This window comes from Halichoerus grypus, chromosome 2 (assembly GCF_964656455.1).
Source record: "Halichoerus grypus chromosome 2, mHalGry1.hap1.1, whole genome shotgun sequence".
NCBI lineage: Eukaryota > Metazoa > Chordata > Mammalia > Carnivora > Phocidae > Halichoerus > Halichoerus grypus.
The window spans coordinates 121,007,243-121,030,614 of record NC_135713.1 but is presented as its reverse complement, the minus strand read 5'-3'; the positions used below and the strand labels follow the sequence as shown (position 1 = coordinate 121,030,614).

At 42.1% G+C, this 23,372-nt stretch overlaps 1 protein-coding gene across 7 annotated transcripts; it reads right to left on the bottom strand.

Moving 5' to 3' along the window:
- Positions 1-591: 591 nt before the first annotated feature.
- BRD8 (bromodomain containing 8) lies at positions 592-23,022 on the bottom strand. Of its 7 annotated transcripts, none has more exons than XM_036083695.2 (22): positions 22,868-23,021; positions 21,808-21,904; positions 14,071-14,140; positions 12,942-12,991; positions 12,607-12,729; positions 12,407-12,487; positions 11,601-11,665; positions 10,818-10,954; positions 10,065-10,283; positions 9,522-9,666; positions 8,417-8,626; positions 7,715-7,995; positions 6,915-7,367; positions 6,532-6,625; positions 6,284-6,330; positions 5,301-5,515; positions 5,017-5,109; positions 4,756-4,824; positions 4,187-4,364; positions 3,127-3,231; positions 2,609-2,653; positions 592-979 (listed from the first exon to the last, which is right to left on the bottom strand). In XM_036083695.2, the coding sequence occupies exons 1-22, from the start codon at positions 22,884-22,886 to the stop codon at positions 920-922; spliced, it is 2,856 nt and encodes a 951-aa protein (XP_035939588.1). In that variant the 5' UTR covers positions 22,887-23,021; the 3' UTR covers positions 592-919. The 7 variants fall into 7 exon arrangements, with proteins under 7 accessions (XP_035939588.1, XP_035939607.1, XP_035939596.1 ...); XM_036083714.2 differs by having other exon boundaries at positions 22,864-22,907; XM_036083703.2 differs by lacking the exon at positions 2,609-2,653 and having other exon boundaries at positions 22,868-23,022.
- Positions 23,023-23,372: the final 350 nt, after the last annotated feature.

Genomic DNA, 23,372 nt, shown 5'->3' with positions numbered 1-23,372 from the left:
CTCAATGTACTAGACAATACCCTATGTCCATTTCTGTATAATAAAAGGCTCATAACTGGTTCATTTCAGAGTTAATTTTTATTTAGTAACAAAAGTTGGAATAAACTCAGATGATAAATTTCCCAACTCTTAAACTGATTCTAGCCTTCAAATAGCAATGAATTCTAAAATACACAAGAACCCTACATATAGAATCAGGAAGGATATAGTGCCATACTGTCCCAGAAATACCATCTGCAAAGATAGTACACTAAGTAGGACAAATGTCTGAGATAAAGGTCAGTGCTACCTCTGTCCATGCTCTAATCTTCATTAAAAGCAATGCCATGAACAGAACTCTGAAAAGTTTTCCCAAACATTCAAGAAAAGCTGAATAAGATCATCCTCAATACACAATGCAACACTTTAAAACATTAATTATAAATTCAATCTTGGTTACTTACCTTCTCCAGGCTGTTGAACAGTTCATATTATAATACCACTTCCCCCCCTCTAATCATCTCATTTCCACAGATGATAAAAAAATTATCATGCAGAAAAAAAATCTCAAGTTTCTCACACACACATATACACACAGAACACACCAAAGGCTAGAGTTTTCTTTTCTTTCAGTTTATTGTGTACACACACACTTCACAGGTGTTTTTTTTTTTTAAAAAGTCTGTACACTTCACCAGACAGTACAAACTAGCTACAATCGGCTAGCTACACATTAAGACATTAACACAGCCCATGATTTTTGCCCTACAACAGGCAACTGTGCTACTCCAACTCTCTGAGAGAGTTTCCCCAGCTCATGTCACACGGCCCAGGTGCCTCCTCTTCTGTAACTTCCACTTCTGGAACTGGGCCGACAAGCCCAAGCTCTATCTTGTTTACTTCTACTTCAGGTTCAGCTCAATGAGGATACTCTGAAGCTTCACTTTTTCATCTTCATATCTGCTTCAATGGCACAGCGGCGCCCCCTGGTGCCCCCATCCTAGATGACAGGCAGACAAAGAAAGGGAGCGTGAGTGAGTTGATTAGGAGGTTAAGAGAAAAGTTGCAACAATGCTGGGGATGTGGTTTCTTGGGGAAGAAGGAAGAGAATCAGCAGAAAAATCCAGGAAATGAGAGGTACAGATCTATCTTCCCACAGAGTGGGCTAAAAAAACTCCTGGCAGTAGTTTGTGAGAGGAAAAGCAGGACAGAGTATTTTGCTCCTGCCCACCATAGAGGTAACTGGGGTTCACCTGGGGTCCCAAAGAATGACTATTAGTCATCCCACCCAGGCCCAAACCGTGTTCAAAGGAACAGGTAGAGTAAAAGAAAGGTGGGAGGGTCAGAAAGGGCAGTGGGTAGTGAGATTCTTGGCTAACATACCTGTCCAGCTGTTGGTCCCTATAAGAAAGGCCTTTCCTGCAGACTGACCCTGGCACTAGTTCCCTAGCACCTCCTGACAGGTGTTTTCCATGAGATCAGGACAATCAGAAGGCTTCTTTCCATCTGCTGCTCTCTCCCTGCAGCCCAGCTCCTTCCTCTTGTGCAATATTTTGCTGTCTTCAATAGATAAAAGTTCCTATTAACCAGCTTTGCAACAGCCAGCCAATTGCTTGGGGATCCAGAGTCACTGTTGCAGGCCAATAAGAAAGAAGGGAGATTACAGTGTTCCGTCCGTGGTACAGGCTGACGCCTGTAGGCAAGATGAATTAGTGAACACTTTTGCTGGGCTAGGCCATTTTTACATTTCTAACATGCAAGGACTCTAAAATTTTCAGAGCTCATGAACATAAGTTGCCTTTGAGGCGACATTAAAAATAAAAATACCACCTTGCATTTGTTTAACACTTTAATTTTTTTTTCAAGCCAGTTCCAAACCTTGATCTCATTTTATCATCACAACATCCCTGTGAGGTAGGCTGGACAGGTACCTCATTATATTAGCTCCATCAAACAGATGAGAAAAACAAGGTTCCAAGAGATAATCCGGTGAGTTTTAGATCATGTGGTTTTCGAGCTGATGCTCTTCCATTACATCATGCCTCAGTACCCCATAATGAACACAGAGTCAGAGGGTCGTTCAATTCACAGAGGACAACAGTAAGTCTTTAGGGCTAGCTTTACTAAGTTTATCTCAAATTCTACCAGCCACTACTGTATGCGGTACTCATTGTTACTAAGATCCTTATCTTAAATTTTACTGAGTATTTGTGTATCAGGCAACTTAACATTAGGAGAAGAGAAAAAAACTACATGCTAGGTATTTGCTGGTATGAGGAACACTTATAAAAAGCCAGCTAGCAGCTGCTGCTCTGAGCAATCTTATTTGTAGAAAAGAATTGGCAAAAGGTGGAGTCAAAACTGAGGAGCAGGTGCATCCCAGATCCTTACCAAGAATACCTCATTTCAGTCCAGTGAACTCATAAATAGTCCCTACCCAGCCCACACACACACACATGCAGAAAGACAGGAATGCAGAAAATGAGAGATTCTTATTCAACGACCTGAATAAAGAGAAGTTCAAGACATTGCCACAGTCTGCATGTTGAATTTCCCTCTGCCACCCACCCCCAGCAGGAGCTGAGAATCTTTGTGGCAACACCACCCCTTGCAGCCATTCAATACTTACAAAGAGAGAGAGAAGGAAGGCAGGAGAGCCCATGGGGACACTGTCCTGTTAGAGGACAAACAAACACTGATCAGGTTCCACAGAAACTCTCAGCCGCAAGCACCCCAAACCTCAGGACAGAGACACAAGCACCACACACACAAAGACAAAATTTAAAAACTCAAGAACAAGAGGAAAGAGATCCAAAAGCAGTCGGCCATTATGCTTTCTGGAACAGGAACTGATGGTCCCCAACTGCTGCAAAAGTCATTTCCCCCACCTTGCAAGCACTCACTCAGAGAAATTAATAATGCACTCATTCAGCTCACAATTTCTCATGTGACTGACTGGGCCTTTCAGTCACACCAAGTGTCTTCAACGCTTGGACGAGTACATCCAAAGAATTATATGTCTGTATACCGCTGGAATATAGAAGCCCAGCAGTTACCAAGTACCAAGTAGTAACCTAAGGCTCCTTGGGTGCTTCAGACTTCTAGCTCTGGAACACTGGTATACAGGCTTTTTCTTGGTCTCCTCACCTTCTCTGATGAATCCTGTTTGCGGGTAGAATCTCTCCCTCGAAGACTTTTAGCGCTGATCCCAGATTCAGATGTCTGCATAATCAACTGTGTGGCAAGGAATTGCTATAGGGAAAAGAAAGACAGTTGGCCCTTGAGACCTGATCCAGTAGGAAAGAATTAAGACAACTGTAGCTTTGTAAATAGAACTTCATTTAATATCCATCTGCAAACAACATTCAAATACTTCTTGACTGATTGAAAGTTTAGCATACTAGGTTTTATTCTAGTTGTGCATGCTAAAGGATTTAAATGCCAAATATCTCTAACTTTTTGGCTGTAATACAGAATAAATATCTCTTAAGAATGAGAAAGAAAAAAACCTAGATGAACCAAAGGCCATTAGGTAATTTAATTTAGCAGACTATGCAGATATAGACAACATCCCTTGAAGTTCAATATCCCAAAGGGTGCCTGCTAATGCAACTATAGGACAGAGGTAGATTATCTGTGATAAAAAGGAAGAAGAAACCATTTGTTGACAGTCAATTATGTATATACTTAATGTACTTTTAAAATATGCATTCACCATTTTATAAAAAATTTACTTCCCCCAAGTATTTAAAAACTTCCAGAAACTGAAGTATTTGCCCAAGAAAGGCAGAATGTTCTCATAATTCTTTTACCAAACCAACATGAGAAAACCAACACAAATCCATCAAGAACAAAATTTTATGTTCCTGTGTCCCTGAAGACTATTCCAATTAAAAGCCACCAGCACCCTTTCCTGACGTCAGTATGAATCCTTCCCCTGAGTATTTTCTTTCTTTCTTTCTTTTTTTTCTTAGGATTTTATTTATTTATTTGACAGAGAGAGAGTTAGCGAGAGCAGGAACACAAAGAGGGGGAGTGGGAGAGAGCAGGGACCCCGATGCGGGGTTCGATCCCAGGATCCTGGGATCATGACCTGAGCCGAAGGCAGACGCTTAACAGCTGAGCCACCCAGGCGCCCCCCCCCCCCCCCCACGCCACGAGTATTTTCATTTCATCCTTGCTAAAACATTAAAGATCCTCAAAGTACCTGAATCTGCTCTAAGACATCTCGCTGCATTTCTACTGCCATATGATAGACATCATGGTCCGAGCTGTTATACATTACAGCATTCTGGAACATGAGCATAATATCACGCTGAAATTCAGCTGTGCTGCGGATCAATCCATTTTCAATGTTTTTCTTAATAGTTGACAAATCCATAGGCCTAAAAACAAAACAACAGCAACAGGTAAATGGAGGGGAAGAGGACTCAACTGGATCCAAATATATTATTACCATACATATCTTCTCATACATACCCTTAGTCTTAGCTGCCTGGACTGAAATGCCAACCCCTCACCCCACAACATGCACTTAATCCAAAAACCAAAGTCAACCTTTATAATAAGTATCAGCTAAGAAAGGTAATAAAGAAGGTTAATTCTTTTAGACTATCTTTTGTGATCCAGCCACTGAAATGATCAACTTACCACTTGGGTCACCTTTACTCACACCAAAAACACTTGCTTTAAATATACCATCTAAAGTAAAAATCCACTAAGACTGAACAACTTACAATTCAGGCAAGTCAGCATGCTGAAAGGATAATGGCTTACCTCTGTACAATGCTATGGTAGCCAGGTGCTATATCATCTGTAACAGGCTGCAGGAAGACATTGGCATATCTGTCCAAAAAGAATAAGGTGCAATTACTGACTTATCCTTCAGAAGCAGAGGTTGAGGGCATCTGATTTAAGTAGCTGAAGGTTGTAAAAGTCAAAGCCCCCAATCCCATATAAACACACCCAGACTTTTTCCTAGTCACTAACACTGAGGAGGAGCAGGAGAAAATGTTCCTGCTGATTGGTAAAACTCACCTATGATTAGCTGCAGCTCTCCATACAAGCATGATAGCTTTCTTCCAGATTTTCTGTGCCTGAATAGCTTCCTGATCTTCACTACAGACAGAGCTGAAATAAAAGAAACAAAGGGGTCCCACTAGGCATAAGTCCAAAAAAAAAAAAAATTCCTAATCATTTTTTGTCAACTATTAGTTCCAGGCCAAGAAAGGGAAGATGAAAAAGTAAGACTGAAGGAAAAGATATCCTCCTACTTCTCATCTTCACTATCTTGACCTCAAAGAAGAATCTCAGATACTCACAACTGTGAAGATGCAGGACTGCTGGGGATGGAGTCTGCCAGTGTATGGGACTGCAGCGTAGCATTGTGAATGCTAAAGCCATCATCACTCTCGCTCACAGGGGGTTCATTATCCATTTCTGACAAATAGCCTTCTCCTTGATCTTCTTCCTTAGCCTCCTCTAGGCTGGCCGCTTCACTGACTCCATCTTCCTCCTCATCCTCACCTGGGGCATCCTTAGACACAGTGTGCTCCGGTCAACAAATGCAAGCAAAGCTATCCAGCAAAGCATCATTAAACACGATCTTTTGGGTTAGATCAGTTCTAGAAAATGGCCTCACACTGCGTCCTGACTGAGCCCTCTATCACTTATACTACCATCTAATGTACACTCACTTTTTAAGTAATATAGAACCTGGACAAAGAATAAGACCCAGGATCTTTTTAAAAGGAAGAAAAAAAAAAGCTACTTACTTATGACTAAGCTAAGAGGCGTTCCTTCTTTCCCCTTGCTCTTGAGAGGAACTCTGACCCTGGATACAAAGTTATCAAAAATAGTTTTTATTTTGCGTCTCCTCTGATGGAGCAAGCTCACATCGCATTACTTTAAATCTGTTTGTTACTACTACTTTAGTAATTCTAAAAAAGAAAATTCTGGATAATTTTCCTTGGATAGTGTAACTAATAATCTGATTTCTTGTATGTTCTCCCTGACTCTGGCATCCCTATTTACTCCAAATCACTCTGGAGATCTCAAAGCTTCGCTGTGCATTATGTGCATAAGAAAGCTCTGTGTGATGTTCACAAACTCTCTCAGATGGGAAGCACATGTGGCCACAGTACTGCCAGTATGCCTAACTGTCCACTGCAACTTTTCCCCATGCAACTCCTTACCAGTCTCATCTCAGAAAATAAGATGCACGTTTACTATAACTCATTAAAAAGGTAGTGCTATCGGGAAATCTAGTCACACAGCAAGAGGAATAAAGAAAAGTCTGAAATACCTTTATCTGGCTTCCAAAAATAGTCCCTGATTCTTCTTTCAATGAGTCTGCAGAGGAGAGAAAGACTACCTGAAGATTTTTCCACCTTAGCCTTCCCCTTCCTATGGACAATAATCCCCTGCAGCTCTCCTTTCCATGCTGACCTATTCTACCTCCTCTACTTGCCCACAACCCACAATCCCTCAGAAGCCAAAGCAAAGGATTTCAAGTTAGTTACAGAGTACAGATTTCCTGGCCTTATTATTTACCTGACATTTCAAACTTGTGCTGAGTCTCTGCCTCTAAAGGATCTTCGATGGGATTGGAGCCATGGGATGGAGACAACATGCTTTCAGGAGATGCCTGAAGACCAAAAAGAATAAACACCCTAAGTACCGATACATCACTTCAGCTGACAGTTTATTTTTCAATGACGAAACTACAGAAGAAATTAGTCCTGCCCACGTAACAGGAATCTAATGGTCACCTTTCAAGGAATAGGATAAGCTTATATAGCAATGATCATACCTGTGGGCTTTGGACACATCAACCATGTGAGAATTCAGGAATGCAAGAGGAAAACCAAAGGCCTAAACAGTCACTTCTTACCTAAGTATAACCCTTCATCCTCCCAACCCCTGATTTTAAATACCTCTGTCTTCACAGTTGTAAGTGGAGTCTCATCGCCTTTCCCACTGGAAACATCTGCTTCAGCAATCTCTCCAGTGGCAATACTTCTAGGTTCCTCGTCTAAGTCCTGACTCCTGAGTTCTGGTGGCTCCATACTTGTGGCTGGAACAACTCCAGCTACTATTTCAGGACCTGAGATGCCTTGTTCTGGTTCTGCAGGTTCCATTTTAATCTCAACACTGGGCTCCCTGATGTCTACCAGTTCATGGATTCCTTTGTTTTCTGTTTCCTCAAAGTCCAGCCTTTCCTGCTTGACTGTCATCTCTGGTGCAGGGAGAGATACTGGCTTGTCCCGCTCCTGCTGGATAGGGTGCTCCCAGGGGCCAGGCAGGGACTGGGGATCATCATTCTCTTCACAGAATGACAGCGCCGCTTCTACTGCTGCCACATCCAGCACTTCAGGATGATCATCCACCTGTCCCATAATACACACACTGTTGAAGTCACAGAAATAAGCCCAAGTCCCTCAATTCTGTTAGCACCAAATGAGATGGCCTCAATCTGTAGCTTCTCTCTCCATTTTCTCCATATAGTAGAAGCAACCAATGGACAGACTCCTGTCCTGAGCAAACCAGAAACACAGGGATGGCTGGGGAGATGACCAATGTGAGCACCAAAGGGCTTTGGGACTAAAGAGATGGAGATGGACAGAAGCAGAACTGCTGTTTACATAATTCTTACTACAAGAAGCAAGGAGAAGCTGAGGAGAGAAGCCTATGTAGGACTCATGAGAGATTCTTTTGGGCTTTGCTGAATAGTTACCTTGTCCTCAATGATGGCAATGATGTCTCCAACAGTCTCAAAGTCCAGCTCTTCACCTGTGTAGGACACAGCAATATCCATCTTCTCAGCCAGATCTAAATCTTCCTTCCCATCTATACTGGGAGCCTTTGATCCCCCAGGGGCCTCTGCTACCCCTGATCGGAAACACTCTTCTTTGATAGAATTGATGATCATAGAGATTTCACTGCTATCCATGGAAACAGTCACAGTATGTGGGTCCCCCACAGCTTCCATTGGAACACAAGTGTCAGGCTGACTCACTGAATAACAGGAAGAGAAAAGCATTTCAGAACCTCATTTGATACCAAGTGACCACCTGGACATCAACCAAGGCTATAGACAGGTGTCAAGTACCCATACACTTAAGCTTAGAAAAAGTTATCTTAGATCTACATCTTCGTATGTTTTCTTCTCCCCAGTTTTATCTAGAAAATAGGGTGAGAACACATTCTCACGCCCACTCATATTTGTATACTTAACCCTTTTCCCCCAACACATAAACGCCCACCCACATCTTCTCAAATTCTTGTTTTTCTAAGGATAAAGACGGTACATGTCCATGGAGAACAGAACAGAAGCATCCGAATTGGAGTTGATGCTCTTGGGTCAGCTTTCTCTGACTGAAGCTCAAAATGAAATTTTGAACCTAGTGGCTGCTCAGGGCGTGGGTCAGGGACGCACCTGGAGCTACACTCTCAGGAGTGGAGACAGCTGGAGCAGAGGACGGTGCTGGCAGCGCAGGCATCATGACAATGGTAGCCTGGGACACAGACTCTACGGGGGGTGGCACAAGTTTAACTGGAGGTTCACTGGCAACAGTAGTGAAGGAAGCAAGAGGAGTGGTGAACTGTGTAGGACCAGCTTCTAAAAGCCGGGAAAGAGTGGGAGCACCTAACAAACAGGTACACAAAATGAGGTAAGAGGAAAGCACGTGAACAAGAAGCAATAGCCACTTTAAGACTCAACCAAGAAAATTTTTAGTCTCAAAGAATGAAAGAAACTCCTCTGTCGAATAAGCTCATTATCTATATCCTCACTTTTGCCAACCTTACTAATAAAGATCTTCTTCCAGGTTAGGAATGACCCAAAGCACTAGAACACACAATGTGTGTGAAAAATTGGTGGCAGTTTTAACCCCAGAAGAAAATTTAACAGTAACAACAAAATCACGAAAAACTGGCATGAACAGATCTGTCACTTCTGCAGTTAAGCATGCTATAAACCACCCAAACTCAACACCATTCAAATATCCATATCTAAGGTTTAATATTTTGTAAAGCTTTTTTTTATTACTTTACTTTTTCTATCTCACTTAATTCTCATAACATCCTTGTGAAGTACACACTACAATTAATAAAAGAGGAAACTGAGGTTCACGAGTTAAATCATCTATCCAAGGCCACAAAATCAGTATGTGGCAGGCTTGACACCTAAATCCAGTTTTCTGGCTTCAAATCTCAATCCCCTGTACTATAACCTCAGGTATCCCTAGCACTTTCCATAATTTTGCAAGCCCCAGGGAAGCAGCTTCACTACTAACCTCACTCTTCTCATCAGTATCTATGCTGTGGTCATCCAGAGCTATCAGTACTTTGAAGATAAGAATGGATTTACAATCTGGGGCACTATGTGGTTTAACAGGTAAAGTAGCACCAAAAAAAGTTGGGCTTCACATTTACGATTGACAGGTGCTTACTACTGAAGGCTAGAAACCAAAGACAGTCAACACTAAGATCGACTGTGAAGTCTGTGAAGTCAAGGAGGTAACAGAAAAGTGTTGACTTACCTGAGGCAGCAGGGGAGGCCGCAACAGTGTTGGGTGTTTGCTGCATTTCCCCACCATGTATCATGGGAAGAACCCCGCCTACCTCCAGGAGGACACCTGTACTGTTCAAGTGGCCAGAAGCCACAGCCATTTCACTCTCATTGACCTACCAGGGAAGAATAGAGGTGAAGGCTACACTCAAGCTTTCCTTTACTACCACTTCCCAAAAAAAGCTCTAGCAGTTGACCAAACTTCATGAAGTTAATATCCAAAGAGAGTAATTTCAGACCCAAGGGAAGCTCTAATTTTTAAAACTTATTTGACAAGAGTTCTCCGGAGAAGAGAACTGAAATAATTGTGGTTTCAGATAACTCAGGACCCAAGGATACTATCAACTTACTGGTTTTTTGTTTCTGTTTTTGTTTTTTAAATTAACATTTAATTAGGAGCTCTCTTTCTCTTTTGAACTTTTTTTTTTTTCCATGTCATATTTTAGGTCCCAGGCACTCCCTTCCAAAGTACTAAATCACCACAGCTCTCAAACACCCACAGAAGTCTCCATACCAGTCTGGGGCTAGTAGGCAGGAGGCTGCCCTTCTTCAAGAGCTCTGACAGCAGAGGGGAGGGGGGTGGAGTTGCTTTCTGTCCAAGCATCTTTTTCTGGGGTGAATCATCTGTTACTGGGGTCATGGGGGCTTCTAAGGGTGCAGAGCCTGGAGGAAGGGTGTCAGGAATCCCAGGAAACGAGGTGACTGGGGTACTCGGCAAAGTCCCAGGGGTTACCTAAGAGACAACAGAGAACCTTTATCTGACTTCTCAAACTCTGGAAGGTTCCCTACTAATCCGGATGGGTTAGTGTGTCTATTACTTTATTAGTCCTGAGTGAAATTGCCCAGAAACCCTCTACCCCTCCTGCTCTCAGCCACTCCTTTCTTCCCCAGTTTTTTCTCTTCCACCCACTCAAACCCAGAATGACCCAAACATTCCACCCAACCTGCCTTTTACAATCTGCTTAACCACTACCAATATTCTATTTACAAGAAAACTATCGCTTCCTCCCGAAGGACTCTTATAAGACTAGTTTACTTACAAACAATTCCGTAATGTAATATTTTACCTATCTCCCAAAAGGTCAAAAGGCTCAATGTTTTTAGGTCCATCCTTATCTTAGAGCACAGAACATGGTAAATTAAGTCTTTAGCATTCATACCAAGAGAGGAAAATGCCTCTAAGCCAAAAGTGGTTTCCTCATCACTCAGCTCTCTGCTGGCTTATTGCCCCTTTGCTGATCAATACCTGCAGTAAAAATATACTCACTCCAGAGGTGGCCTCTTCCATAGTGGTTGCAGTCAAGTCTCCAAGTGGGTAATCACCTCCTGGGGAGGCAGAATCTATAGGAGAGCGGACCATCACGGTGGGTAATCTCCGAGGGGGTGTTTTTACTGCTTGACGAGCTAGAACATATAGACAACAACTACTAAGTCTTCAAGATTAAATAAATGGAAGTAGACACTACTCTGTTATAATAAAGGACAAATGGGGATGTTGCATAATTAAAGCAGCATTACGAGTTTGGATTAGAAATCTTTAACACTTCTGGGAGACAGGTAACTTATAAGCAAACTCACTGAACTATCTCAAAGGTCCTTGAAGTAGGAAAGTGGTTTAAACACTCCTCAATATCCTCTTCAACAAGTTATTAAGTTTCTGCTTTTAACAAGAGGAAAAGACCTCACTGGCTCCGAGCATGTATTCCTAGACTTACAAATGCTTAAGTTCTTATCCAATGAGTGGGCTATTTTTAATCTTCTTACAGGGCTTTGAATTCTAAAAACTTAATGATGTTCAACATCTATATTATAAAGCCTTTGTGTCCTAAAAGGACCCAAAGTTTAGTGAGAACTGAGCAGAACTCATTTTCCAAGAGCTTCTTCCTTGGATAGAAAGTGATGTTTTTATTCTGGTAAAAGAGAAGAGGACATAGAAAAGTGCACAAGTAAATCGGCATCAGTGGATTCTATCTTACAAGGTAGTCTTCAACTGTTACTAGCATGCAGTACTGTATAATTAATTGTTAAACAGTCAAAAGATTCGGTTTACCCTGATATGCAGCATCCGTAGCCTTCCTCTTTACTTCAGCCTCCTCTTCCTCCAATTTCTTTTTCCTAAAGAGGGAAGTAAAGAGTATGATCCTAGCCAGCTCTAGTTCCTCTGTAGGTCACAGTGCCCTTACAAGGAAATTTTTTGCCAGGCTAGCACAAGGAAAAGCCTAAAAAAGAATCTTTACCAGCAAAAGAGGAAATGTTTAAAAAAAAAAAAATTTATTTATTTGACACAGAGAGGGACAGCAAGAGCAGGAACACAAGGCAGGGGAAGTGGAGAGAGGGAGAAGCAGGCCTCCCGCTGAGCAGGGAACCCAATGCGGGGCTCAATCCCAGGACCCCGGGATCATGACCTGAGCCGAGGGCAGACGCTTAACGACTGAGCCACCCGGGCGCCCCTAAAATTTTTTTTTAAGATTTTACTTTTAGGTAATCTCTACACCCAATGTGGGACTCAAACCCACACCCCCAAGATCAAGAGTCGCATGCTCTACTGACTGGCTAGCCGGGCAACCCCAAAACGGGAAAATTTTTAGTGTACTGCCTAACTACAGTTCTTCATAGGCAAACTGAAGCACCTTTCAAGTTAAAACTAAGTTATGTCCTCACATTGAAATATTCTATCACATTACCTTCTACAAGTCACTCCCCCCTCCCTGCTACTAGGCCACTCTGCAGCTTTTCCCTTCCAGAATCATTCAAGTCTAAAGGGATGGCAGATGGAGGAGATAAGCCAGATTACTTGAGGTGAAAAGGGGGTAAAACGAGAGAGAGGTGTACAAAAGTAAGAACAATATAACCCACATCACAATGTCATTGCAAAGCTCATCCAGTCTGCTGTCCATGTGCCCAGCTTGAATTAGTTCTGCATCTCTTTTCAGCCGTCTAGAAAGAGAAATAAGTTACCTGGGTTTTTTAGTCTACTATTTAAAAAATTTTGACCAGTATAAGAAGTCAGCCCCTTTGGTCTCTCCCAACCACCTGGTATTCTCTCTGGTAAGTACCTATATTTTTCTTGGGTTTCCTTTATCACTTTCTTTAGTTCCTCAACTCGTTCAGCAGTCAATTTCCGAACAATGACATCTTCAACGGTTTCGACCACTTCTCCCTTTTCACCCCGTTTCCGTCTGTAGAAAATTTAAAAACAAAAACATACATTTGAATAAAAGAACATGTTCCCACTCTCAACTGCTTTCTTTGAGCCTCTCCACCATTTAACCATAGATAACTTCTGCTCTATTTTTAATCACCCAGTAATATTAATAAATATAAACCAGACATCCTCAGTGAACACTTTCCACTAAAGAGATGTGGCTTGAATGACTGGCTTTGTACTCACTTTGGGGTCTCAGTGGTCTCTAGAAGCTCTGAGTACTGGGAAGCACAATGCTATGGAAAAAAAGTAAAAATATGATGAGCAAGCCTGGAAAGGAACAACCTTTCGAAGTTTTACCATATCAGACTAAGGCTTAGAGAGGAAAACTATATGTAAGGTATGAGTGCTTTCTAGGAGGGCAAATTACTCTGCAGTCATATCAGTTAAAAATACTCAATACCAGGGGGCGCCTGGGTGGCTCTGTTGGTTAAGCATCTGCCTTCAGCTGAGGTTATGACGCCAGGGTCCTGGGATGGAGTCCCGCATTAGGCTCCCTGCCAAGCAGAGAGTCTGCTTCTCCCTCCAGCCACCCCTGCTTGTGATCTCTCTCTCATGCTCTCTCTCAAATAAATAAAATCTTAAAAAAAAAAAAAAAAACTCAATACCAGGACAGAGAAAAGGAGTCTTCTGACCTAGAATTCGTATATTTGGGGAAAAACAACCCAATAGCCAATATTTATAGTTAATATCTACTGAGTAATCACCATATGCAAGGCAATGTGCTAAATGCTTTATGGGTATTACCTCGACTAAAACTTTACAACAATCCTGAAGCAACTTTTATCTCTACTTTACAAATGAGAAAACTGAGAATCATGGTTCAAAGATTCTAAATGAAGTCATATTAAACCCAGATCTTCTAACTCCCAAGCTTAGACTCTTACATGTTATGTTACACAGATAAGAAAAGTTTACAACATGAACATACATGGATGAATTGGCAAACAGTGGGAAAAATGAAAAGGTATTCTCAACTATGCTTCCTCTTCACAGTATAAAAGCCTTGTGATTAAAGGGCAGGGCCTGGAAGGAAACCCACTTCACATCTCTAAGATTGCTCTAAAACAGCACTTGCGGGGCTCCTGGGTGGCTCAGTCGTTGAGCGTCTGCCTTCAGCTCAGGTCACGATTCCAAGGTCCAGGGATCAAGCCCCGCAGCGGGCTCCCTGCTCCATGGTGAGTCGGCTTCTCCTTCTCCCTCTCCCTCTGTAGCTCCCCCTTCTTGTGCTCTCTCACTCACTCTCTCTCAAATAAATAAAAATCTTTAAAAAAAAAAAAAAAAAAGATAAAACAGCACTTGCTTGGGAACTTACTTTTTGAGAGAACCAGTCTGGAGGGCGGCCAGGTTCTGCAAACGGCTTGATAGCTCTGCTAACTGATACCCTACACAAAATAAGAAAAGGCTATTACACACTAAATAGGAGGGGGAAAAGGATGGTGGGGGGAAGTATGCTAAGAGTTCAAGGTTTGGAGTACAAAATTTAGAATGATAAACTGCCACCAGGAAGTGTTCTGAAACATGTGACTATGGAAAATGACACAACCACTTAAGGGGGGACACCTGGGTGGCTCATTTGGCTAAGCATCTGCCTTTGGCTCGGGTCATGATCCCAGGGTTCTGGGATTGAGTCCCGCATCGGGCTCCTTGCTTAGTGGGGAGCCTGCTTCTCCCCCTACCACTCCCCTACTTGTGCTCTGACAAATAAAAAAATTTCATTTAGAGGGAAAGAATCATTGCGAAAAAGTTTTCCTAGGTGATATATTTCCTGGGTGAAGTGAAGGTATTAGAACCTAGTACATTATCATTTCTGTTCATTTGGGCAAGCATTTTTATGTTGATTTTGGTTCTTTTAGAAGAGATATATCTTTTGAAAAGCAATTTGTAATGTATTCCAGACTAAAGTTATCTTTTGATCCACAAATACAACTCCTAGGAATGTATTAATAAAAAATAATCTAACAAAGAAGCAAGTATCAAGAAGAAAGCACCACGTAGACTTGATCAGACTGACGAACAGTTAGGTTTTTCCTAAATGCCTGCAAGGGATGTTTAACTTACGGCATTTCACCTCTACAAAATACTAAATAGACCATAAAAATAATTATAAAATATATGTGGTGAAATGGAAAATACATACCACATAATATTAACTGAAAAAAAAAAAATGACACAACTTTCTATGATGCAATCATGCAACCTATTAATTAAAAGCTGAAAAGACAAAAAAAAAAAAAAAAGGCAAAAATAAAAACAGGACTAGAATGGGATCAAGGAAGAGTGTGTGACTTTAATTGTGTCTATGTTTATTTCTTGAAAAACATCCAAAGAAGGGCACTTGGGTGGCTTAGTCAGTTGAGGGTCCAACTCTTCATTTCGTCTCAGGTCATGGTCTGAGGGATCTGAGATTGAGCCCTCTGCTGAGCTCGGAGCCTGCTTGAGAGTCTTTCTCCCTCTGCTCCTCTCCCTGCTCATACACGCTCACTCGCTCTCTCTCTCAAATAAATAAAATTTTTAAGTCTTGAAAAAGATCCAAAGAAAACATGACGAAATATTAAGATCTGTTAAATCCAGGCTGGGTACATGGATACTCTATATTATTCTCCACACTTCTCTATGTGGTTGAAAAACTATGTAACTTTATTTTTTAATATTTTTGAAAGACTTTATTTACTTATTTGAGAGAGAGAAAGAAAGAGCATGAGTTCGGGGAAGGAGCAGAGGGAGAGGGAGAAGCAGGCTCCTCGCTGAGCAGGAAGCCTGATGCGGGGCTTGATCCCAGGACTCTACAACCATGACCCAAGTTGAAGGCAGATGCTTAACCAACAGAGCCACCCAGGCGCCCTGAAAAATTAGGTAACTTTAAAAAGAAAAAAGTTCTTAAAATTTGTGATGAAATAATGGTATCACACAGCTCTTTTCAAGTTCAACAGTTATATGGTTCAGCAAAAAATAAAGTTTGATCCATAATTTATACCTTAGACCAAGAAAAGCCCCAAATGTATCAACAATTTAAATATTAAAAAAAGGGACGCCTGGGTGGCTCAGTTGGTTAAGCGACTGCCTTTGGCTCAGGTCATGATCCCAGGATCCTGGGATCGAGCCCGGCATGGGGCTCCCTGCTCGGCGGGAAGCCTGCTTCTCCCTCTCCCATTCCCCCTACTTGTGTTCCCTCTCTCGCTGTCTCTCTGTCAATTAAATAAATAAAATCTTTTAAAAAAATAAATAAAATAAATTTTTAAAAAATTTAACCATGAAAGTACTAGAAGAAATCATAGAATTAAAGATTTTATTTATTTACTTGACAGAGAGAGACACAGTGAGAGAGGGAACACAAGCACAGGGAGTGGGAGAGGAGAAGCAGGCTTCCCGCCGAGCAGGGAGCCCGATGCGGGGCTCGATCCCAGGACCCTGGGACCATGACCTGAGCCGAAGGCAGATGCTTAACGACTGAGCCACCCAGGCGCCGCTAGAATTATTTTATAATCTCAGACAAGGGTAAAACTTTCTAAATAGGTCACAAAATCTAGGAACTGTTAAAAAAAATTAATAAATAAACTACATTTTAAAAGTCTTAACTTAATGTAGGGGCGCCAGGGTGGCTCAGTCAGTTAAGCATCTGCCTTTGGCTCAGGTCATGATCCCAGGATCCTGGGATCAAGCCCCGCATCGGGCTCCCTGCTCAGCGGGGAGCCTGCTTCTCCCTCTCCCTCTGTTGCTCCCCTGCTTGAGTCAAATAAATAAAATCTTAAAAATAAATAAATAAACAAAGTCTTAATATATAAGGAGCCCTCCCCCAATTAAAGAGAAAGACTAATAAACAGAAAAATGAGAAAAAGCAGTTTACAAAAAAAGAAATACAAGTGGCTCTTTAACACACGAAGATATTCAACCTCACTCATCATAAGATAAATGTAAATGAAAAACATGAGAACTATTTCTCACCTTTTATAATACTGTCAAACATCAAAAATATCTTACAACCAGGACATAAAAAAAGAGGCATTCTGATATATTACTGATGGGAGTATAAAGTGAAACAATCTCTGAGTAGGGCAATTTGAAATATTTATTAAACTCTAGAAACACATACATTCTTTGACCCAGTGATTCTGCTTTCAGTTAATATATAACTATGCAAGGTTATATCTGTATTAGCAAATGTCCAACAATAGAGTACCAGTTTATTTATTTTTTTTAAACATTTTATTTATTTATTTGACAGAGAGAGAGCACAAGCAGGGGGAGCGGGAGAGGGAGAAGCAGGCTCCCCCACCCCCTCCAGCAGGGAGCCCGACGCAGGGCTCAATCTGGGGATCCTGCGATCATGACCCGAGCCAAAGGGAGATGCTTAACCAACTGAGCCACCCAGGCACCCCTAGAGTACCAGTTTAAAAAAAAAACAGAGTACCAGGGATGCCTGGGTGACTCAGTCCATTAAGTGTCTGCCTTTGGCTCAGGTCGTCATCTCACGGTCCTGGGATCAAGTCCCGATTCGGGCTCCTTGCTCAGCAGGGAGCCTGCCTCTCCCTGTCTGAAGCTCCCCCCTGCTTGTGCACATGTGCTCTCTCGCTCTGACAAATAAATAAAATCTAAAGAAAAAAGTACCAGTTAAATAAATTATGGTGTATCTGTATCAATACCATGCAGCCGCTTAAAAAAAAAGGAGTGAGAGCTTCATATATACTAAGTTAAAGTAAAAAAGAGAAGCAGTGGCAAAATGAAGAATGATACGTATAGTATAAAACCATTTATGTTTAAAAAGTAGGGGGATAAAGAAAACATGTATTTGTTCATGTATATAAAATTAATGCTAGAGGGACACCTAGGTGGCTCAGTCGGTTAAGTGTCTGCCTTCGGCTCAGGTCATGACCCCAGGGTCCTGGGATCGAGTCCCACATCGGGCTCCCTGCTCCAGCAGAGAGCCTGCTTCTTCCTCTGCCTGACCCTGCCCCCTGCTTGTGCTCTGTCCCCCTCTCTCTCTAATAAATAAATAAATTTTTAAAAATAAAAACATAATAAAATTAATGCTAGAGAAACACAAGAAATGAAACTCTAAGAAAATGCTAACACTGGGAGATGAGGTATAGTGATGGAAGACACTGTGTACCATTTTGAATTTTGAATCTTATGACTCAGTACCTCCTAAGAAAAGAAATACAATTTAAAATTTCAAAGTTTTGGGACACCTGGGTGGCTCAGTCAGTTAAGCGTCCAACTCTTGATTTCGGCTCAGGTCATAATCTCAGGGTTGTGAGACTGAGCCCTGTGTGGGGCTCCACGCTCAGCCTGGAGTCTGCATGTCCCTCTCCCTCTAAATAAATATTTTTAAAAAATTAAATAAAATGCCATTTTTACTTAAAAGTGTTCTTATACTATTTTTAATATATTTATCAAATTAGTGTGATTCACTTTGTCTTGGGGTTTACCATTTAATTTGATTCAAGAACAGCTATTATCTAGGATATCCAGATTTCACCTTTAAAAAGTTATTTGAGGGGTGCCTGGGTGGCTCAGTTGGTTAAGCAGCTGCCTTCAGCTGGAGTCGTGATCCCGGAGTCCTGGGATGGAGGCCCACATCCTCTCCCTCTCCCCCAACCCTGCTCGTTCTCTCTCTGTCTCTCTCTCAAATGAATAAATAAAATCTTTTTTTTTTTTTTAAAGATTTATTTATTTGACAGAGAAAGAGATAGGGAGAGCAGGAACACAAGGAGGGGGAGTGGGACAGGGAGAAGCAGGCTTCCCGCCGAGCAGGGAGCCCGATGTGGGGCTCGATCCCAGGACCCTGGGATCATGACATGAGCCGACAGCAGACACTTAACAAATGAGCCACCCAGGAGCCCCAATAAATAAAATCTTTGAAAAAAGTCATTTAAAAAAGATATAAGGCTGCACGGGGCGCCTGGGTGGCTCAGTTGGTTAAGCGACTGCCTTCGGCTCAGGTCATGATCCTGGAGTCCCTGGATCGAGTCCCGCATCGGGCTCCCTGCTCGGCAGGGAGCCTGCTTCTCCCTCTGACCCTCCCCCCCTCTCATGTGCTCTCTCTCTCTCATTCTCTCTGTCTCAAATAAATAAATAAAATCTTTAAAAAATAAAATAAAATAAAATAAAATAAAATAAAAAAGATATAAGGCTGCAGAAATGCTAAGTGTGACCAATAATGGTGCCTCGGAAAACTCTTATGAACAATTAAAGTAGTAGAGATGTGCCACATAGACACAAATTTGAATATTAATTATAAGGCTTAGGACAATTAAAAGATGTCCTTAGGGGTGCCTGACTGGCTCAATCGATAGAGCATACAACTCTTCATCTCAGAGTTGGGAGTTCAAGCCCCACCCTGGGTGTAGATATTACTTAAAAATTTAAAAAAAAAAAGGTGTCCTTAGATCCTGAGGAAAAATAGACAAACGTTAAAAATAAAAAGGGGTGCCTGGGTGGTGCAGTCAGCTAAGTGTCTGACTCTTGGTTTCAGCTCAGGTTGTGATCTCAGGCCTGGTGAGATGGAGCCCCGTGGGGGCTCCACTCAACACACAGTAGAAGGCTTAAGGCTCTCTCTGTCCCCCCCGACCCTCCCTTTCCCAGTAGGCGCTTTCTTTCTTTCTAAAATAAATCTTGTCAATCAGAGAAAGACAATCATCATTTGATCTCACTCATATGTGGAATTTAAGAAACAAAACAGAGGATCATAGGAGAAGAAAGGAAAAAATAAAACAAGACAAAATCAGAGAGGGAGACAAACCATAAGAGACTCTTATCACAGGAAACAAACTGAGGTTACTGGAGGGGAGGGGAGGGGGGATGGGATAAACTGGGTGATGGACATTAAGGAGGGCTCCTGATGTAATGAGCACTGGGATTATATAAGATTATATAAGACTGGGCGCCTGGGTGGCTCAGTTGGTTAAGCGACTGCCTTCGGCTCAGGTCATGATCCTGGAGTCCTGGGATCGAGTCCCACATCGGGCTCCCTGTTCAGCAGGGAGTCTGCTTCTCCCTCCGACCCTCCTCCCTCTCATGCTCTCTGTCTCTCATTCTCTCTCTCGCAAATGAATAAAATCTTAAAAAAAAAAAAGATTATATAAGACTGATGAATCAGTGACCTCTAGCTCTGAAACCAATAACACAATATATGTTAATTAACTGAATTTAAATAAAAATTTTAAAAAACAAAAGGAGAAAAAAATAAACCTAAATAAATAAATGGGTATGCACTAGAAGTAAAAAAAGACTAGAAACCACAGTTCTACTTTACGGTCCTTAAAAAGAAATACTGAGTGCTAAGACAATATCAATAGGGAAAGAACAGTGTTGTTAACAAATACTGGAAACTGGGACATATCTATGTGCAAAAGAGACCCCTGCCTTACAACATACACAAAAATTAAGTCAAAATGGAGTGCCTGGCTGGCTCCGTCGGTAGAGCATGCAACCCTAGATCTCAGGGTCGTGAGTTCTAGCCCCAAGTTGGAAGTCAAACCTACTTTAAAAAAAAAAAAAAAAAAAACCTAACTCAAAATGGATCATAGACCTAAATACGTAGAGCTAAAACTATAAAGCTTTGAAAAGAAAACACAAAAGTAAATGGTTTCTGAGCCATGACACCAAAAGCATAAGCGACACAAGAAAAAAATAAACTGGACATGTCAAAATTGAAAACTTTTGTGTTGTAAATGGTATTAATCAAGAAAGTAAAAAGACAATACATAAAACAGAAATATTTGCAAATTATCTGACAAACAATTTGTGTCCAGAATATACAAAGAATATTAAAACTCAGTAATAGTAATAATATAAAGAATCCAGAGGATCGGGGCACCTGGGTGGCTCAGCTGGTTAAGCGTTTACCTTTCACTCAGGTCATGATCCCGGGGTCTTGGGATCACTGCTCTGAGGGGAGTCGGCTTCTCCCTCTGCCTCTCCCTCTGCCTCTTCCCTTTCCCCCCTACTCATGCTCTCTCCCTCTGTTTGTCTCTCAAATAAATAAATAAAAACTTAAAAAAAAAAAAAGAATCCAAAGGATCGGAGCAGACATTTTTCTAAAGAGACACAAATGACCAAGAAGCACATGAAAAGATGCTCAACATTAGTCATCAGGGATATGGAAATCAAAACCACAATGAGATACCATCTCATACCCACTAGCAAGACACACAGTAAGAGCTGTCAGGCATACAAAGAAAGTGGGGCCTTCATTCATTGCCTGTGGGAATGTAAAAAATATGAGGCCATTTTAAAAAATAGTTCAGTGGGAGGCGCCTGGATGGCTCAGTTGACTGAGCCTCTGACTCTGGATTTTGGCTCAGGTCCTGATCTCAGAGTCCTGGAATCAAGCCCTGAGTCAAGCTCCATGCTCAGGGGGAAGTTTGCTTAAGGATTCTCTCCATCCCCCTGCTTGCGTGCTAACTCTCTCTCTAAAATAAATAAATAAATCTTTAAAAAAATTTTTTTTAAAGTTCAGCTGTTCCTCAAATTATAGGGTTCTATTTATATGAAACGTCCGGAATAGGCAATCTACAGATAAAGAAAGTAGACTGAGTGTCTCTGCCTGAGGGTGGGGGTGGATGATAGGGAGGTGGAGAGATTGTAAAGTGACAGCTAAGGAAGGGATAAGAAACTTCTTTTAGGAGTAATGAAAATGTTCTAAAATTAGACTGTGGGGGCGCGTGGGTGGCTCAGTTGGTTAAGCCTCTGCCTTCAGCTCAGGTCATGATCCCAGTGTCTTGGGATCCAGCCCCGAGTCAGGCTCCCTGCTTAGCAGGGAACGCGCTTCTCCCTCTCCCTGCCTTTCTGACTACTTGTGCTCTCTCTCTGTCAAATAAATAAAATTAAAAAATAAATAAAATTAGACTGATAATGATTACACAACTCAGTGAATATACTAAATTATGTGTATATACTAATTTTATGTTATTTGAATTAAATCTCAATAATGCTGTTAAAAAAGAAATACTCCGTAAACGCTAGTATGATTATAGGAATCCACCAGTGTAATCAAAAAATGCCCAACAGTTTCTAAGACCCAAGAATGCAGCTATCTTAGATACCTTACCAATTTTGATCTCCACTCCTCATGACCGAAGACGCTAAACAGAGCTTCTCTCGGATGGACCATGGCTCTGTAGGGCCAGTACTCAGAAGCTTGTGTTCTAAAAGGAGAAAAGTCTTAGAGAACAACCACTGAGGCACTAGTTCTAAGGCCCAAAGGGAGAACTAAAAGCCTAATACAAAACATCCCACCTTGTGGAACAAAGTGAGTTACTATCACGGAATCTTGATTTTCATCTCTACTAAAATATCATCACGATTCATTCCCCGCAAAATTGCACTGAGTATCTGGCAAAACATTTTACTTCTTCAAATGACATGGCTACTTTGTTTTATTTTAAAAAGGCAGGGGAGAATGTCAGAGTAAGATAAGGCAGTTCTCACGACAGGCCCAGTTTTAAGACGAAAAAAAAAAAAAAAGACTACTTGATTCCAATTTGAACGCGAGGGTTATTTCCCAGGATTCCGAGCAGCCACTCCCCTCCCCCACCCCGCGCCTACTGCCCTGCCTCCTTCTTAGCATAAACTTGTTTACTTTTCTCAGTACTTCTACCCCCATGTAGCTGTCGGACATAGTAAGACCTTTTCAATGTACGAAACAGGAAAATGGCTGAGATGCACAAAACGCAATTTCCCTAGCGGCCGAAAAAGCTAAGAGTTAAACTACCCCATTTCTCTGGGAGCTGGACCACGGGCCTCACAAACGCTGGCCAGAAAACGAACGGCTCTTTGAGAGCAGGTTGCTCCCTATGGCTCACAGCATCTCTTCGTCTGCACACCCAAGTCTCCTGAGCCCCTTTATCTCGCACCCCACAGAGTTCCCAAACACATAAGGATTCGCTGAGCTGCTTCTCTCAAATCTCCGCAGCCTCCCTGAGACACAACACCCTACACTTCTTCTGGGCCTCTAATCGTTAGTCTTCACGATACGGTCGAGTGCAGGTTCCTCAAGACCCTGGGCTCTTGGGCAATCATTGCTCCTAATCCCCATGCGTGTGACAGAAATCTGGTACCTAGCCTCTGGTCTAAAAGGCCTTCCACGCAAAAACAGTGGACATACTTACTACCCGTTCCTGTCGCCATCTTGGCCCTGAAGTCTCCAACCCCCTCAGGGAAGACAGTCTAGTGCGGCCCACGCCCCGGGAACTCTGGGAAATAGAGTCCGGGAGTTTGTTCGCGATGCCTCCTGGGAAACGTAGTCCCAACCCTCAGGATGAGCAAGCCCTAAACCAGGCTTCTTGAGCGCTCCCGGGAAGGAATGTGCTAACGAGGATGGCGCTGAAGCCTCAGAATTTCCTTTAGGTTTCCTAGAAAAGAAGTTCCTAGGGTCCAAGGAAAAGTGTTAAGCGCGAAGAATTGTAGGCGGCCCGAATCCAAATTCTGTCAGTTGGTAACCCGGACCCACATTAGAAGGCAGAGGTCAAGCCAGAGCAAACCGTCTACCAGTCGCATCCGCCCCTTTTCCTTGCGCTGATTGGCAGCTGCAGGCTTCGCTGTCTGATTGGCCGAACGAACGCAGCGCGTAATTTAAAACATTGTATCAGTAACAAAGGTGCTTCTCGTGGGTGG

Bases quoted from the DNA above. Each gene is read 5' to 3' on its own strand.
- BRD8 (XM_036083695.2), bottom strand. The intron at 12,488-12,606 runs GTACTTACCAGA...TTCTCTTTCTAG, and splicing joins GAAACCCAAGAAAAATATAG to ACGGCTGAAAAGAGATGCAG. The intron at 7,368-7,714 runs GTAACTATTCAG...ATTATGGGACAG, and splicing joins TTGCCATCATTGAGGACAAG to GTGGATGATCATCCTGAAGT.